Raw genomic sequence first — 17,790 nt, 5'->3', positions numbered from 1 at the left:
GGCCCCGGCCCACCATCATTCAGCAAAGGAATGACCTTTCTAAGAATGGTAGCCAGGGATGGAGAGGAAACCGAAAAGCTTCATTTTTGTGTCAATGTTGGCTTTTCCGAAGCCCTCTGCCTGCATTTCCTTGGCACTTTTGCATATTTAAGCTGCTGGAAAACGCAGAGGCAGAGAACATGGCCATGGGGTGCTTTGGAGCTGACGGTATGCAAAGGGGACGCTTCCTCAGGACAGCCTCACAGCCCAAGCGGTGATTCTGAGAGCCACCAGCACTCTAAGGGCACCTGAGATGTGTCCGAAATTATGCTAGCTAAGACACACTCCACCCAGAGTGACAGCCATGGAGAGACCGCCAGCACATGAAGCGTGGTTAACAACCCTAGGCCGAGGCCGCTTCCAGAAGACAATTGAGATGGGAAGAACAAAGCTGCCCTGAAGGTCCCTCCACACTGAATGGTTTCCTTCTGAAAGTACACAAAGCCCCAACCTGACTCTGTTTTCTTACCTCCCTGGAAAGGGAGTGAGAAGACCTCTGTCTCTGAGAGTTCCAGGGTCTCTGTGACTGGTGGAATGGACCAGGGCCGTGACTTGCAATCGATATTCCCTCATTGTTATTAACGTAGGTTTTTGAACTGAATTTCAAATAATTAGGTTCGTTCCTGGAGAATAGAATAGGTCAAAATTAGATGCCCATCACTAAGTGCGATGAAAACCTAAGGCCAAAGTGATATAATGAGGATAGCGGTTGATCAGTGACATCTCTGCGAAGGTCTGAATGAGCGGCTGGACCTGAGTCAGCTCCGTGAGGCTGGTGCAGGGATGGGCCCAGGCAGGACCCTGCAGCGTGGTCGGGACTAGAAGCTGTCCCCTGACAATGATCTGTGCCCTGTCCCATAGCCTCAGGGAAGTCACTGCCTGTACTTCTGTCTCCTCTTCCTCAACAAGTCATATGGACATCTGGAGTCATCTGCAAGTTAAACATTTACACTAACTGCCCATGTGTGTGCATGCGCGCGTGTGTGTGTGTGTGTGTGTGTGTGTGTGTGTGTGTGTGTGTGTGTGTGTGTGTTCTGTAGGGCCAGCAGCCGTGGCCATCACAGCCAGGCATGTGCAGGTTCACATTAGATTTGGTCAGATGGTAAAGAAACTGCGGAGCTGAAAACTGGTGGGCCATTCCTTTATTCTAGCCTCGCCACCAGCTGGCAAGTAAACACAAACACATAGGGCACCAAAACCCACTCACACATTCTCCGGTTCCACAACCAGGAGAATATTTTCTGGTTTTTCCTAGAATCAAAGGCCCCCACCAGCCTCAGCCCCTCTGGTTCCCCATCTCCTCCTCTCTGCACAAACTCTCTTCTCCTTCAGCACCCCACCATCTTGGCTGCCTTCTCTGCAAAAATATGGCCTCCTTCTTCTTCCTTCTTCTTCCTTTCTCTTAAAACATTTTGGCGTGAAAACCCCTCCTCCAGCACACATTAGCATAACAAAGCTCCTTCCCAAGCAGGAAGGTAATTAGCAGTTTCACAGATCACATATCTTGGGAGCCATTTTTAACAATAAAAGTGAGAAAATCCAGAAAATACAGATTTTACAAATTCATTTGCCCTACAGTACTTTCTGGTTTGGACAACATTGCAACTTAGTTCTGACTTCTTCAAGATCCAAAAAGGTTGTTTGTTTGTTTAAGAAAAAGAAGATTGCTCTTCAGTGTGGTGGGCCTCATCCAATCAGATGAAGGCCTGGAGAGCAAACTCTGAGATTTCTCAGAGAAGGTATTCTCCCTCAAAATTGTAGCAGAGAAATTCTGCTGGAGTTTCTAGCCTGCTCGTCAACCCTGCACACTTCACACTAGACAGCAACAGCCACTCTTTCCTCCTATGGTTTGTGATTATATAACTGACCCTATTCACCGCTCTAGACCTTAGGAGAGGTCCCATACTAAGTGTACTCAGTAGCCTGCCATCTAGTTGTAGAAATAGAGAAGTACTTTCCTGCAGAAGGTTTTCTCTCCAAGAAAACAAACAAACAAAAGAAAACCCCACACATTTGAGAATATTGCTGTAAGGTTAATGCATAATAATAAGAGCACATTTGCATAAAATTATGAATAGTTTATAAATCTGTTTTAAAATAGTGGAGTGAATCATAAACCAGAAGTCAGAATATCTTTGTTTTATTCCCCAGTTCTTCCACTGAGTTATGATTCTGTTTAAAAAGTAAAAAATTTCTTAGCCTTTCTTTCAGAAGTTGGATTTCCCTTTCCCAAAGGTAATGAAGCTGTTTTTGATGTTTCTAAGTTCTTTGTTATTTCCAATATGTTTTATAATTCTATTGTATATTTCATCAAGAAATTTTCAGGAAAAAAAATCATTTAAAATATTTAAAAGCTATTTTGAAACAATTAAAGAGAAATTAGAAAACCAAAGAAAATAATCTTTAAAATAAATTCTTATATGTTGCAAAAATAGAACTAATTAATTAGAGTTGTATGGGGACACGTTTTTCTTTACTAGAAAAGAGATATTTCCAATACTTAGAGATATCTGGAAATGTAATGATTAGTCTTAAAAAGCCATGAGTTCTTTCTTATCTCTGCAGGTGGTATGACATTATATCAAATGACACCTGAGTTCTGTTCTTTTTCTAAGATTGTAAATTTTGTTAGTAGGAAACCTTTTCTGATTACAAAACTTTCTTCTGTGAGATTTTTCTAGATATATAATAACATAAAATAATGACTTTCCTACCCATAATAATTCATCTTTCTTTGTTCATACTTTCTCAAAGAAATTGTATGCTCAGCATAATAACATCATTTATCATTTCTACAGAGGTGAATTTTTCATCGTTAGGTCATGTAATTACCATACAAAACACTACTGTAGCAGAACAGGTCCTGGAATTTCTGCCATCAAGAGAGAAAAATATTTAAAAATGGGAATATTTGGAGGGGAGAAAGCAGTGTGAAGTTATTAAGTTTTAAAATACATATGATTTCAAAAATATATCATTTCTTCAAGTTAAAAAATGAATTGAATATTTATATAACAGCAGGATATATGAGTTTTGTAACATTTTAAAATATAACGTTATAAATCAGAATTTCCCAAAGAATGTTCCAAAGACTATTACTTCTTCAGGTTGTGAAAGGCATGAAGTGTCCAAAGAGAGGGACCCATTGTTCAATCAACTGTTTGGGAAAAGCTGTCCCAAGGTTAAGCAAAAGACTACTCAGAGATTTCACTATGGTAATAGGCACTTCAACGGTCCAAGATGGGACCTACTACCTACCCCATTGCATTTCTCAGACCTGTTTGTTCACAGAGCTTTTGACACCCACCTGCACCCTGTTCTACAGCCCACCTCTCGATGGGAAAAGTTTCTGTGAATAAATAGGGTAAATAAAACCAGGCAGTGAAATAATAGGTGAAAAGACAAAATAAGTAATTCGCTGTTTAGGATGAAGACAAGAAGAATTTGTTTGCCTTAATGACGAGACCAACAATGTTTGGGGGATGGGAATAACAGGCTGCAAGATGCTGACAGAGATGTCTAAAAAAAATCCTCTTCACATCAACAACTGGAAGCCACTTTCCAAATGAAAAAAAAAAAAATGGACAGGTAAGGTAAAACAAATGGAAAGACACTTCTGTGATGTTATGGTGACCTCTTGTGGTTCAAAACCAAAATGACCCTTTGAAAAATTAATTCTGGCACCATGAGCTACAAATACTTTGGAGCTAAAATAACCTTTTTCAGTGTTCACCTAAACTGTTATTCGTGTTATCTCTCCAGATTGGTATTAGAGGAATTCCCATCACATGTATTCCTGTGTAATGGTTGGAATTTTGCAAAAAGTATGCCTTGCTTTGGTGAGCAGAAAAGAAAACAAGAAAGACAGAACAGTATATAAAATATAGGGGAACAGTCATCTTGCTCAGGCCGTTACGCATTTCTCTGCAACGCAGAATATAAAATTTGGATACAAATACTAATTAATGACCTTAAGTTTTTAGAATAAACAGCCATTCCAGGATTTTGAATTTCCTACCTTTGCTTTATCGTAATACCTACGTAAATGTTGTGTCTAAATATTATGAGTAATGAGTGATGATTGATGCTTTCCTAATGGGATGGAGAACTCTTGCCATTTGAACAGACTTTATCATCAGAAATGACACAGGGTCATTGAAGAACAATGAGATATTCAAAAGAGAACACATACTATACACCAGGCCCAGGTTTAATTAATACCATATAGAAGCAAACTGCACATTGCACATCACTGATGAGACAGGTTTTATAGCCAGCCAACACCTGAAATACTTTGTCTTCTCCTCAGGAAGAAGAAAATGCCAATCTACCCTTAAAACTTAGAATGAAACCAAATCCACAAAGTGTCAAGAGTCCCAACCCTAACCTCAAACATAAGACTCTTCAGGCTGAAGACCCAGGAAGTCTGTGGTTCTGATGATTAGCAGACTCCTTGGTGGGTGAGATGCAGGTTAAATCCTGGGATGTCATGACAGCTCTGATTCAGGGTCAGAGGCAACCCGAGTCTGCCTGGAGTCTTGAGCATGCTTTCTGGTTTTTCCCACTGAAATTCATTTGAACCAGGCTAGGATTTCTTGGAGAACACACAGTGGTTAAGTTCGTGTGGCTTAAACACTCCGTTCTTTGATACATGGTATACACTGTTTTACCTATACCCTCCCATAAGGAGGCTTGTTTTGTTGATACGTTCTAATAAGAAGTTAAGCCTTGGAGGGAGAGGTTAAGGAAAGGTGGCCCTGTCCACAAAAGCACCTCCTGGCTCTGGCCAGTTGGCTCAATGGTAGAGCGTAGGCCTGGCGTGCAGAAGTCCCTGGTTCAATTCCCGGCCAGGGCACACAGGAGAAGCGCCCATCTGCTTCTCCACCCCTCCCCCTCTCCTTCTTCTCTCTCTCTTCCCCTCCCGCAGCCAAGGCTCCACTGGAGCAAAGATGGCCCGGGCGCTGGGGATGGCTCCTTGGCCTCTGCCCCAGGCGCTAGAGTGGCTCTGGTCGCAACAGAGCGACCCCCCAGAGGGGCAGAGCATCGCCCCTTGGTGGGCAGAGCGTCGCCCCCTGGTGGGCGTGCCGGGTGGATCCCGGTAGGGCGCATGCGGGAGTCTGTCTGACTGTCTCTCCCCGTTTCCGGCTTCAGAAAAATACAGGGAAAAAAAAAAAAAAAAAGCACCTCCTCTTGTGCTGAGCACGGCTGCTCCTGGCACCTGCCTCACGCCCATGTGCGGTGACCTCAGCTCCCAGTGTGCAGTGTGGGGCATCACACCATCACACTGCCTACCATACTGCAAAAATCTTGTCCTTTTTCTCAACATGTGTGAAGAATGGCAGAGAAGTGGCTAATTCCAGGTCTGGGAAAAATTGTACACAACAAACGTGGAACAAAGACTACCAGACTTATAGCCAAAGAATATGCTAACTACTGGATAAATGCAGAATGTAGTAACAATTGCTTTTATTTAAAACCATTACTGGTCACCTTTGGAGGATACAAAGGCACCAATTCATTATCTGGAAACTGGTGAGTAAACGGAACTTGTAAAGCATTTATCCTGCCTTTCTTGTGTGAACGCTGAACTAGGGTAACTATCAATACAAGTAAGTTGATATTGAAAAGTTTCTTTTTATAGACATATTCCACCTAATATGTGAAGAAGAAGGAGTGATAAGCTAAAAGTGAACCCTTTTGTCACTCTAAATGAAACTGGATCTAAGTAGTGGTCATACATGGTTGATGACATTAAAAACAGAAAAAGAAAAAACAGGAAGTCACATGTGTCCCAAAAGAAGGACCCAAAACAGATGTGAAATGTTCTTGAAAAAAAAAAATCTAACATAATCTAGCATCCAGATATAACTACCGATTTATAGGAGTTAGACAAGACAAAGCAGTAAGTTATGTGACACCTAAAGATGGAATTAGCAAATTCTGCCTGACCAGGCAGTGGAGCAGTGGATAGAGCGTCAGACTGGGATGTGGAGGTCCCAGGTTTGAGACCCCAAGGTCAGCAGCTTGAGCACGAGCTCATCTGATTTGAGCAAAGCTCACCAGCTTGAACCCAAGGTCGCTGGCTCGAGTAAGGGTTCACTCAGTCTGCTGTAGCCCCCCTCAAGATACATATGAGAAAGCAATCAATGAACAACTAAGGTGCCACAACGAGAACTGATGTTTCTCATCTCTCTCCCTTCCTGTCTGTCTGTCCCTATCTGTCCCTCTCTCTGATTCTCTCTGTCTCTGCCACACACACACACACACAAACACAAAAGAGTTAGCAAATTCCAAACCATAGAAAACTGTGGAACATGTGACCCCATTTCTTAAACAAAAAGTAGGAGGAAAGGGGAGTTGAAGCTCTAAGAAACTGAAGAGATTTATTACTGGTGAGGGGAAGGGGACTGGGCCCTTCGGGTCTGCCTTGGACCGACTGGTGTTGCTGGAAAGTGAATCAACAGAGATAGACACTCAGGTAACTGTATAAGAGAAAAAGAGAATTTTTATCAAAAAAAAGCCAGCGTAGCACATAGGGCTAGCAGCTCCAAAGACACATGCTCTCCGAAATTAGATTTCTTACGTCTTATATACCCTTTAAAGAACATAAGTTCACATACATGGATCTCGTGATTCCTTTGTCTAGAGCAGTGGTCCCCAATTCCTGGGCCGTGGACCGGTACCGGTCCGTGGGCCATTTGGTACCGGTCCGCAGAGAAAGAATAAATAACTTACATTATTTCCATTTTATTTATATTTAAGTCTGAACGATGTTTTATTTTTAAAAAATGACCAGATTCCCTCTGTTACATCTGTCTAAGACTCACTCTTGATGCTTGTCTTAGTCACGTGATACATTTATTCGTCCCACCCTAAAGGCTGGTCCGTGAAAATATTTTCTGACATTAAACCAATCCATGGCCCAAAAAAGGTTGGGGACCACTGGTCTAGAGCAGTGGTAGTCAACCTGGTCCCTACCGCCCAGTAGTGAGTGTTCCAGCTTTCATGGTGGGCAGTAGTGGAGCAACCAAAGTATAAATAAAAAGAGATTTAACCATAGTAAGTTGTTTTATAAAGATTTATTCTGCCAAACTTAGCAAAATCTGACATAAAGTACTTGGTAAGTAATTATTATTATATGCTTTAACTTGCTATAACTCTGCTTTATAAATTTTATAAAGTAAAGTTACTTCCCTACTTTGCAAATCACCCTTACTGTGTAACTGGTGGGCAGTTAGAAAATTTTACTACTAACAAAAGTGGGCGGTAGGTATAAAAAGGTTGACCACCCCTGGTCTAGAGCCCTGGTCGGCAACCTGCAGCTCGCAAGCCATATGTGGCTCTTTGGTCTCTTGAGTGTGGCTCTTCCACAAAATACCACATGCAGGCGCTACCTCAATAAGAAATGTACCTACCTATATAGTTTAAGTTTAAAAACTTTGGCTCTCAAAAGAAATTTCAATTGTTTTACTGTTGATATTTGGCTCTGTTGACTAATGAGTTTGCAGAACATTGGTCTAGACTAGAGGTACATACGTCAATCACATGATTTCAGGATGGGAGGGGGTTTAGATGATATCAAAGGATAAGCTTTTGTAAATCACCCATTAAGGTCTCAGAAACTGAAAGAAAAGGGGAAAGGAAGGGGCTCCTCAGATCGTCCCTGCCCCCTGCATTCCTTACTTGTTTATCTTCTTCCTCACAATTGTGGAGAAGGGGGGGCAGGTTCCACATCTCCTTCCTCCTTCCTTTCAGACCTTCTAGTACTGAAAATCTCTTCATTTGCAATGTAATAGCCCTTCCTAAGCAGGATTGCAATCGGCCATCTTGAACTGGTGTTGCCTAATTCTCATCATAAATTACACACAAGTATAAAAATCATATTTACAAAATGTCTCTGTACCCTTGGCTTAAATCATAAAATGCCCTTGAAGCCTCTTAGTTGGGGGGGGGGGGGGGTGGATATCTCACCGGTACTATGTGGATTCTAGACTTCATGCAGGAAAGATTTTATAACACGAATCCAGGTGGTTTTGAGAGTACATTTATTAAAGCTGGGGAGAGTGAAACAAGAAAAGGCCTAGAATAGAAGATGCAGCAGGAGAGAGACTAGGCCGGGCTGCCCTGGCGCTCTAGAAACTTTATGGGGAAGAAACGAGCCCACACTGGAAAGTCAGAGAAAAGGAGGCCTGGACACAAGTTCAGGGGGTTTGCCTGGACAAGCTGCTGGCTACCACTGCTCCCCTGAACAGAGGTGAATAAGGCTGGTGGGGCCTTTGATTCTAGTCAACTCGGATGAGTCAGTGGCTTTGGGAGCCCTGAATGAAAAGGGAAGTGTTTTCCCACTGTCTGTATTTCTCACCCACCGAGTGCAAGCTAGGATTAAAGGTAATGGCCCACCAGTTCTTGGCTCCATTGTTTCATTACCATCTGCCTGAACCAAATGCGACCCTTAGGGTTTAGGGGATGCATGCCTGTGGGGAAAGAAGATGGGAAGGGGGGAGGAAAAGGCTCAGGTGTGCTGCCTGGAGGGAGAAGGCGTGCTGGGACATTGGGTTCGAGGGGCTTTAAAGGCTGGGCATTTAGGAGAGGTCTTAGGGTAAGATCTCAATAGAATATTCATCAGCTTTATGCTGATGCAACAAAATGAGATTTAGTCCCATGGCTTCATGTCTTTAGCACAAATGGTCCTAACTGGACTTCTGCTCTCTATCTCTTTGAGGAGGGTGACTTAAGCTATTTACCCTCTAGCTGGGGGAAAAAAGTAGAAATCATTTACTCCTGGTGTAGGTCAAATAAGTTTATAAATATGATATATATGTTTGCTCATTTATAGTTTGCACTGGGTGTGGGAGACAGGCTATAAGCTGGCAAAGTCATTATAGCCTAAGGTTTAGTTTTAAGACTAAACTTTTCTCACCTTTTTAATACCAAGATCTTTTCAAAACTAAGCTTTTCCCCACACCCTTGACTATTGCATGATGTGAGGTGGTGCGCTCTTATGAGGAATCCCATTTCTGCCTCAGATATGTGGCTTTGTATCAGAAACTTCCTTATTTGTATACTGGCTTAAAGGCTTTAATTTCTACATTATAAAATGAGGCAGACTGGGGGGCACGCTATCTCAGGTCCTGCCATCAGCATTGCAGAGGAGAGGCAGCCAAAATGACGGAGTGCTGAAGGAGAAGCCAGTTTGTGCAGAGTTTGTGCAGAGAGAAGGAGATGGGGAACATAGGTGAATAAGGCTGGTGGGGCCTTTGATTCTAGTCAACTCAGATGAGTCAGTGGCTTTGGGAGCCCTGAATGGAAAGGGAAGTGTTTTCCCACTGTCTGTATTTCTCACCCACCGAGTGCAAGCTATGATTAAAGGTAATGGCCCACCAGTTCTTGGCTCCATTGTTTCATTACCATCTACCTGAACCAAATGTGAACCTGCACAAGCCAGGTAGCTGTGATGGTGGCCATGTCTACTGGCCATACACCTGGCTAGTCAACTGTCTGTCTCAGTTTCCCTATTCTAACGATTCTGGCTTACTAGCCTGTCTCACTGTAAAGCCAGTAGCCACGACTGAAATTTCTTTTGAGAGCCAAATTTTTTAAACTTAAACTATATAGGTAGGTACATTATTATTAACTTAATTAGGGTACTCCTAAGCTGGCCAAAGAGCCTCACTCAAGGGGCCAAAGAGCTGCATGTGGCTCACAAGCTGCAGTTTGCTGACCACTGGGCTATAAGGACCTTGCCAGCTTACAGCCTGTCTCCCACACCCAATGCAAACTATAAGTGAGCAAATATATACATCATATTTATAAACTTATCTGACCAACATTCACACATAAAGCAAATGTTGTGTCTCATGCAAACAAACCAAGTGTGAAAAATTAAAAATTCATGCTGAGAAAACTTGATCTTTGACAACTTATATAATATTAAGGAATAACTTTATAATGATAGAATTGTGGTTGCCTTCTTGTTGAGTAAATAAGTTTGTAAAGTGTATTTTTTAGGTTTTCTCACTTACATTTTGCATTAACCTGGGCAGTGCCATGTGTATGTAGTCTGTGGAAGGCTGTGGTGCTTGCCCTCAGGGTGGCAGATTGCAAATTGTGGATTACCTTCCTGATTGAGAGGGGCCATGGTATTGCTAATATTTGCTGGAGAAGGGATTTTTTTCTCTAGCCTGGGTTTTGCAGGAAGAGAAAGAGTGTAGATGTGGAACCGGAGCTAAAGGGCTTAGGGAGCTCCACTTAGGCTGGTGGGGGCCTTTGATTCCAGGAGGAAGCAGAGAAGATTTTCCAGGTTGTGGAACCGGAGAATGTGTCAGGGTTTTAGGAGTTTTGCACGAGAGGGAAGCAATCTTCCCTGCCAGTCTGCTCGTCTGCCAGTACGAGACTTTAACAAAGGAATGGCCCACCATTTTTTTTTTTTTCATTTTTCCTAAGCTGGAAACGGGGAGGCAGTCAGACTCCCGCATGCGCCCGACCGGGATCCACCCGGCATGCCCACCAGGGGGCGATGCTTTGCCCCTCTGGGGCGTCGCTCTGTTGCGTCCAGAGCCATTCTAGCGCCTGAGGAAGAGGCCACAGAGCCATCCCCAGAGCCTGGGCCATCTTTGCTCCAATGGAGCCTCGCTGCGGGAGGGGAAGAGAGAGACAGAGAGGAAGGAGAGGGGGAGGGGTGGAGAAGCAAATGGGCGCCTCTCCTGTGTGCCCCGGCCGGAAATCGAACCCGGGACTCCTGCACACCAGGCTGACGCTCTACCGCTGAGCCAATCGGCCAGTGGCCCACCATTTTTTGGCTCCATTGTTTCTTTATTGTCTGCCTGAATCCAGTGAGAACCTGCATGGCCATGATGGTAGTGGCCACTGGCCTTACACTTGTGAAAGGATCTTTATCTTTTAGAAATACTTACTGAAATATTTATGAATAAGATGATAGGCTATCTTGAATTTACTTGACAATGATTCAGGGTGGGGAGGAAGGGGGCACAGTAAAAGAGATGAGAGGTTGGCAAAGTAGGGCTCAGAAGCCAAGTCTGGCCCATCACCTGTTTCTATAACTAAAATTTTATTGGAATACAATTGTGCTTGTTCATTTATGTGTGGTCTGTGGCTGCTTTTTCTATAGTGGCTGAGTTGAGTGGCTGGAACAAAGACTCTAGGAGCCCACAGTACCTGAAATATTTACTCTTTCTCTGGCCCTTTACAGAGAAAGCCTGCTGACCTCTGGTAAAGCAGACCCAACACTGGCCTTCAGCGGATAATTACTGAAGCTGGGTGATGGACCTGTGGGGGTTAGTTGTGGCATTGTTTCCTTTGGTGTATGTTTGAAATGTCTCATAACAAAAAGTTTCAAAGTTTAAAACAAAATAAAAAATGCTAAGTTAACTTCTTGGGGTTTTCCAATCTGCCTGCTTGCTTGCAACTGATGTGTTTACATAACTTAATTTAAAAAAAGAAAGAAGGCAGGAACAGCCTTCTCTTTATATTAATAGTCCTGAAGAAATTAAGGACAAATGTAATTTACATTTGAAAGCTCAGCTGGGGGGAAAAATATTTACAAAATATTAATGTGTTTCCCCCTTTCCAATAACAAAGCTGGGAAGGGCCCAGGGGTTGTGCAGGACAGAACCAGCCCTGAGTCCCTCCCCCTCTCTCTGCCCTCCTCCCTGCAGCAGTGGCTTTGGGGGTTGATGGGTCATCGAGCTTATTCACTGTTGGCTATAAACAAGGCTGAGCACTCCCTTCAAAGTCACTGAAACCAGAGGAAACTAGTCACAAATCCCCTGACTATCAGCTGATAGATGAGTCCTGAGAACTCCCTTGCCTGCCAGCCAACACTTCCCCAGACCAGCGCAAGTTTTCCAGAGCTGCCCGAGACCCCGCTGTTCCAGCTGTCCCAGCCCGACCTGCCCTAAGCTGTCCCCATGATGGAAAGTGCTGAGCTGTTCTTCAATGTGGACCACGGCTACCTGGAGGGCCTGGTGCGAGGGTGCAAGGCCGGCCTCCTGACCCAGCAGGACTACATCAACCTGGTCCAGTGCGAGACCCTGGAGGGTAAGCTGGTCTTCTCACAGGTTAGACAGAAAATGATGCCGCAGGGGAGGGCTGGTTCCAGGGCCTGAGAGCCCAGAGCGGGTTCTCATTCCCAGGGCCTGGACCTCAGGGGGTCCACAAACTTCCACCAGAAAAACCATTATATCTCAAAGTTCTGTATTGTCTATGTGAAAATTTGCATTTCCTTTTGAATGTAAGTACTTTGTCACCAATAGAAAGTCAATATTTTTAGATCCTTATACAGTTTTTGGTAGATGCTTTGTGATCACTTTCAAAATTATGGTAGATACTGCTCTCATCCTTTAATTGTGATGTTTAATGTCTTAATAGTAAAGGAGCACAGTATTATATTCTTTGAAATATCTTGATAACTATATAGTAATATATTTGGTTTCCTTTGAAATCCTATATATACTTTCATTTTACATGTCTATAAATATTATTTGAAGAAGGACATCACCAAATTGCCCAGGGATCTATGGTTAAAAATTAAAAAAAATACTAAGAACTTTGGTTGAAAAAATTTTACTCTACCCCATTTCCTCAGTATCTGTTGCCATGAGAGTTTATTTGAGGTTTGTCTTCAACTGAAAGTTTTAAAAAAAAATCCACAGAAGGGCGTGTGGTGAGGCCAGTCCTGAAGGCAAAGGTCCTGACTTTGACCCCTGCTGGGTGTGTAGACCGGTAACCTGGGGCTGCAGCCGCTGAGCCCAGAGCTCTCACTTGTAAAATGCAATAGTAATGCCTGCTTTCTCAAGTGGTTTGGACAAGAAAGTGAGGTTATGCCTGGGAGAGTGTTGCCACTGTGATGCTCTCTGCAAATGAGGAGCATCTTTTTTTTCTTTTTTTTTAATCAGTTTATTGAGGTATGATCAGTACTCAGCCGGGAAACCATCACCACAGTCTCTCCTGTAAAACTACCCATTCTCTTCAAATGTTTCCTCCTGCTTCATTATTATTTGTGTGTGTGTGTGGGGGGGGGGGGGGGAGTGGGAGTTAACTGTAGGCTCCGGACTTGTGTTATAAAACCAAACCTTTCTATCCTTTGACATCTCCCTTTTTCCCCATCTCTGAAAACTATCTTTAAGTTACAGTGTTTTCAAAACCTTACCAGAGACGTCACAGCTATGATACAGTACATATTTTTGTTCTTGAAAACATCTATGTGCACTCAATTTGGAAACATACAATAGTATTGTATATATATGGCCGTAATAAGTTTCTTTTAGGCCCTGGCCAGTTGGCTCAGCGGTAGAGCATCGGCCTAGCGTGCGGAGGACCCGGGTTCGATTCCCGGCCAGGGCACAAAGGAGAAGCGCCCATTTGCTTCTCCACCCCTCCGCCGCGCCTTCCTCTCTGTCTCTCTCTTCCCCTCCCGCAGCCAAGGCTCCATTGGAGCAAAGATGGCCCGGGCGCTGGGGATGGCTCTGTGGCCTCTGCCTCAGGCGCTAGAGTGGCTCTGGTCGCAACATGGCGACGCCCAGGATGGGCAGAACATCGCCCCCTGGTGGGCAGAGCGTCGCCCCATGGTGGGCGTGCCGGGTGGATCCCGGTCGGGCGCATGCGGGAGTCTGTCGGACTGTCTCTCCCTGTTTCCAGCTTCAGAGAAATGCAAAAAAAAAAAAAAAGTTTCTTTTAAAAAATTCCAACTTATTCTAGAAAAAGCAAAAAAGCAGTAAGGATAAACCCTCCTGGAAGAGTTGAAGAGAGCAAAAAAACAAAGTGGGAGAATGTGAAGGTGACTTTGCAGGCTTCTGACGTGGGCTGAGGGTCATGGGTCACTTGTCTGTGATGCTGACCAGCTACAGCCAGAGCTGAGGCGAGCTGCCCAGCCGAAGCACTGTCTCCTTTCATTGGCCATGGAAACAGCCAGAAAAAATTTTTGGATGTTTCCTAATTCTTCTGCTGGCTACAAATAATCACAACATAATTCCAACTCCTATGTCCCGTCAGCATATTATATTAGAAATTTGGGGACTGTGGCGTCTTTATCATCTATAAGAAATCTGCATAAATTGAGGTAAAAGAATAAATTAATGAGCACAGGGCAGAATGAGTGCTTCTGAGAGAAGTCTTTTGAATAAATTCTATTTGGCTTTCAGTAACAGATATGTGTCTATTGTTCACGAAAATGCCTGTCAGAGCATGAATTGAAGGTCCATGAATAGGTCCTGGTTGTGGACAACTCCATTGTGACAGAGAAAGTCATGCCTGCCCCCCCTGATTATTTCACAGGGTGGTGGATAGTAAGGAACTTGTGGATGGCAGTGCACCTTTGCCTCCAAGAACGCACCGAGAGAAGCCAGCCACCTCCCCTTTGTACCATCAGAGTGGTCACAGCGTCTGGAGCATACTTAGACGTGGAAGCAGATGGCTGCTTTCACAGAAAAGCCAACTCAGCAAAGATAAGTTTTCTAGTCTGAAAAAGAAAGGTGTCCTGATGTCAACAGATTGTTTTAGAGCCACTTGCAAGGAATATATGAAGTCCCCACTGGCTTTGGAAGGGAGAAAATGAAAAGACTGTCCAGACAAGCTTTGGAGAGTCCTAGTATTCATGTTTGTGCAAAATTGTGCAAGTGTGGTGAGAGGTCTTCACCTGTTCCCAGGCCTATCATGGACTGAGAGTGAGCTGAGTCATCGCAGGGACACTCTGATGCAATCCCTCCCAGGGTCAAGAGAGGGAAGCTCTCACATGGCCAGTGCATGGGTACAATTTGAAGGCTGTGTCTACACAGAAACCTTCAAGTTCTTTACAAGAAACTTGAACCAAAATAATAATGGTAAAGGGGCATAAGGTATTCTTTAAAAGCATTAACACCTCCATATTTGTATAAAGACTTTTATTATTATTATTTTATTCAGTGAGAGTAAGGGAGGCAGAGACAGACTCCCGCATGCACCCCGACTGAGGTCCACACAGCAAGCCCACTAGGGGGCGATGCTCTGACCATCTGAGCCGCTGTTCGGCAACCAAGCTCTTCTTAGCACCTGAGGCAGAGGCCATGGAGCCATCCTTAGCACCTGGGCCAACTTTGCTCCAATGGAGCCTTGGCTGCAGGAGGGGAAGAAAGATACAGAGAGAAAGGAGAAGGGGAAGGGTGGAGAAGCAGATGGATGCTTCTCCTGTGTGCCCTAACCAGGAATCAAACCCAGGACTTCCACATGCTCTACCACTGAGCCAACCAGCCAGGGCCAAGATGTTTTTTTTAGAGCACTTTTAGTCAGTTTCACTGCCCTGAACCCATCCTCAACCTCCACCTGAGACCTCTGGTCTCTCCACTGTCTCCATAGTGTTGCCCTTTCCAGAACATCAGAGAGTTGGCAGAGCACTGCTCCCCCTGACTAACATGCAGTGAGGTTCCTTCATGCCTTCTTATGGCAATGGTGTATTTTCACCAGGTTTTTACAAATACAGACCAAGACAGTTGTAAATATTCTTTTACCTGCAAAAAAAAAAACAAAGCAGTACAGCGGACAATTCAGAGCTCTGGAATTTAGTAATGATCATCTTCGAAAACATATGGTGGAAGTGTCCATGGCTTTCAGCTGTGGTGAGAGGACTCGGGGACTCAGGAGCAAGCCTTTCCCATGTCCTCCCTGTCATCTTTCTTTGGAAGGAGGGAGAAGAGCAGATTATATCTCACCAACAATGCCGTCCCTGTGCAGGAACACGACCTTCATTCCTTTCCCACTGTGCCTCCAAGTGGGAGTTAATTCAGCAACTGTATAGTGTTGGGCAGATAAAATGTATTATGCTCACTTTGTTAAAGATGACACTGCCCACGTGGAGGCCGTTGCCCAGGTGATATTAATGTGTGTTGGGGATCGTTGTAGCCTGGGGCTTGGTTTTGGGATTAAGCCTTTCCCACCCTTTTTGATGTGGGATGGTACAATCCAATCATGCCTCAGAGAAGTGACTTTGTATTAGAGACTTCCCTATTTTGTATATTGGATTAAAGGTTTGCATTTCTACACTATAAAATAGGGGCAGAACGGGAGCTTGCTCTTGGTTCCTGAGATTATCATTAGAGAAGAGATCAGAGCAAAGAGAGGCCACACGGAGGAGGCCAGGGGAAGCAGCCAAGATGGCAGAGTGTTCATTGAGAGGCCAGTTTGTGCAGTTTGATGCTGGAGAAGGAAGGTGTAAAGCCAGCAGGCAGGGCCGGGGCCACTATCACAGCAGCCCGGCCCATGCAGGTTCGGATTGGATTCGGACAGTCGGTAAAGAAACAGCGGAGCCAAAAACTGATGGGCCATAGCCTTTAATCCTACCTTGCACCCGGCGGGCAAGTAAAAATACACACTGGGCTCCAAAACCCAGTCACACTCAGTGCTCACAAAGCCACTGACTTATCCGAGTTTCCTAGAATCAAAGGTTTCTAGCTCACCAGCCTTCTTCTCCTCAGTTCCCCATCTCCTTCCTTATCCCAGATACAAACTCTGCACAAACTGGCATCTCACTCAGCACTCTGCCATCTTGGCTGCTTCTCCTGGCCTCCTCCACGTGGCCTCCTTTAGCTGCTGGCTCTACTCTCTCCGCTCTCTCATGCTAACCTCAGGAACCAAGAGGGCAAACTCCCGTTTTGCCCCCACTTTATACTGTAGCTTCACAACCTCTAATCCAATATACAAAGTCACTTCTCTGAGGTATGATTGGATTGTACCACCCCACATCAAAAAGGGTAGGAAAGGCTTAATCCCAAAACCAAGCCCCAGGCTACAAGGATTCTCAACACACATTAATATCACCTGGGCAACGTCCTCACGTGGGCAGCGCCGTTTTTAACAAAGTGAGCATAATACATTTTATCTGCCCAACAGAAGGAGATGGGGAACAGAGGTGAATAAGTCTGGTGAGCTAGAAACCTTTGATTCTAGGAAACTTGGATAAGTCAGTAGCTTTGTGAGCACTGAATGTGAGTGGGTTTTGGAGCCCAGTGTGTGTTTTTTACTTGCCCGCCGGGTGCAAGCTAGGATTAAAGAAGATGGCCCATCAGTTTTTGGCTCCGTTGTTTCTTTACCAACTGTCCGAATCCAATGTGAACCTGCATGGACCGGGCTGCTGTGATGGTAGCCCTGGCCGTGGCTTCTGGCTTTACATATAGTAAGCCCTTTCTAGCCACAGCCAAAGAAGTGTAGATAAAAAAGATATAGTCCCTGCCCCAAAAGGGCTTCCACGTTAGAGAAGAAAAATAAGACCCCTTAGATGATGTCTCCCTGGTCTACCTCCCCATTTCTGGGGCAAGCAGAGATTTCTGAAGATGTTTTGTAGACTATAAGTTGTGAGAACTCCTGGGAACTCTTAAGTATCCCTGAACTCTGGTATGTTTACAATGAGAATTTGTTTCCCCTTTCTGCTAGGGCTCTTGAATTCCTGAAATAATTCTTCCAGCTTCATGGTTATGGTTAATGGTGTTTGGGATAGGATTCCAAATTTTGGAGGATAGTAAGCTAGGAAATGCCAATGAGATGGGGTAGGTGGGGAGGAGAAGGGAGTTGAGCTGGTGAGATATTCTAGGTCCACGGGGAAAAGTAATAGATTTCTGATAAGAAAAACATAAAGGTGAATGGATGGGGAACTGAGCCAGTTTGGCTGCAGTGCTAGCATGCCTGGAGATAAGGCTGGAATTCAGGCTTCAAAAGAATGTTGAAGGACCTTGAAGGTGGGGCTATAGAGCTTTGAGATGCTGAATG

At 44.3% G+C, this 17,790-nt stretch overlaps 1 protein-coding gene across 1 annotated transcript in view; it reads left to right on the top strand.

The window, feature by feature from the left end:
* The first annotated feature begins 11,800 nt into the window (after window positions 1–11,800).
* The window catches only part of ATP6V0D2 (ATPase H+ transporting V0 subunit d2), a 33,400-nt gene continuing 27,410 nt past the window's right edge, over window positions 11,801–17,790 (top strand). Inside the window, exon 1 of the mRNA XM_066378788.1 lies at window positions 11,801–12,096. Coding sequence (XP_066234885.1) covers window positions 11,967–12,096 — 130 coding nt within the window. The 5' untranslated portion in view covers window positions 11,801–11,966. The remainder of the gene's footprint in view (window positions 12,097–17,790) is intronic.

The sequence above is a fragment of the Saccopteryx leptura genome, chromosome 3 (assembly GCF_036850995.1).
Source record: "Saccopteryx leptura isolate mSacLep1 chromosome 3, mSacLep1_pri_phased_curated, whole genome shotgun sequence".
Taxonomy (NCBI): domain Eukaryota; kingdom Metazoa; phylum Chordata; class Mammalia; order Chiroptera; family Emballonuridae; genus Saccopteryx; species Saccopteryx leptura.
Note: the sequence above shows the minus strand (reverse complement) of the source record. Positions and strands in the feature narration are given on the sequence as shown.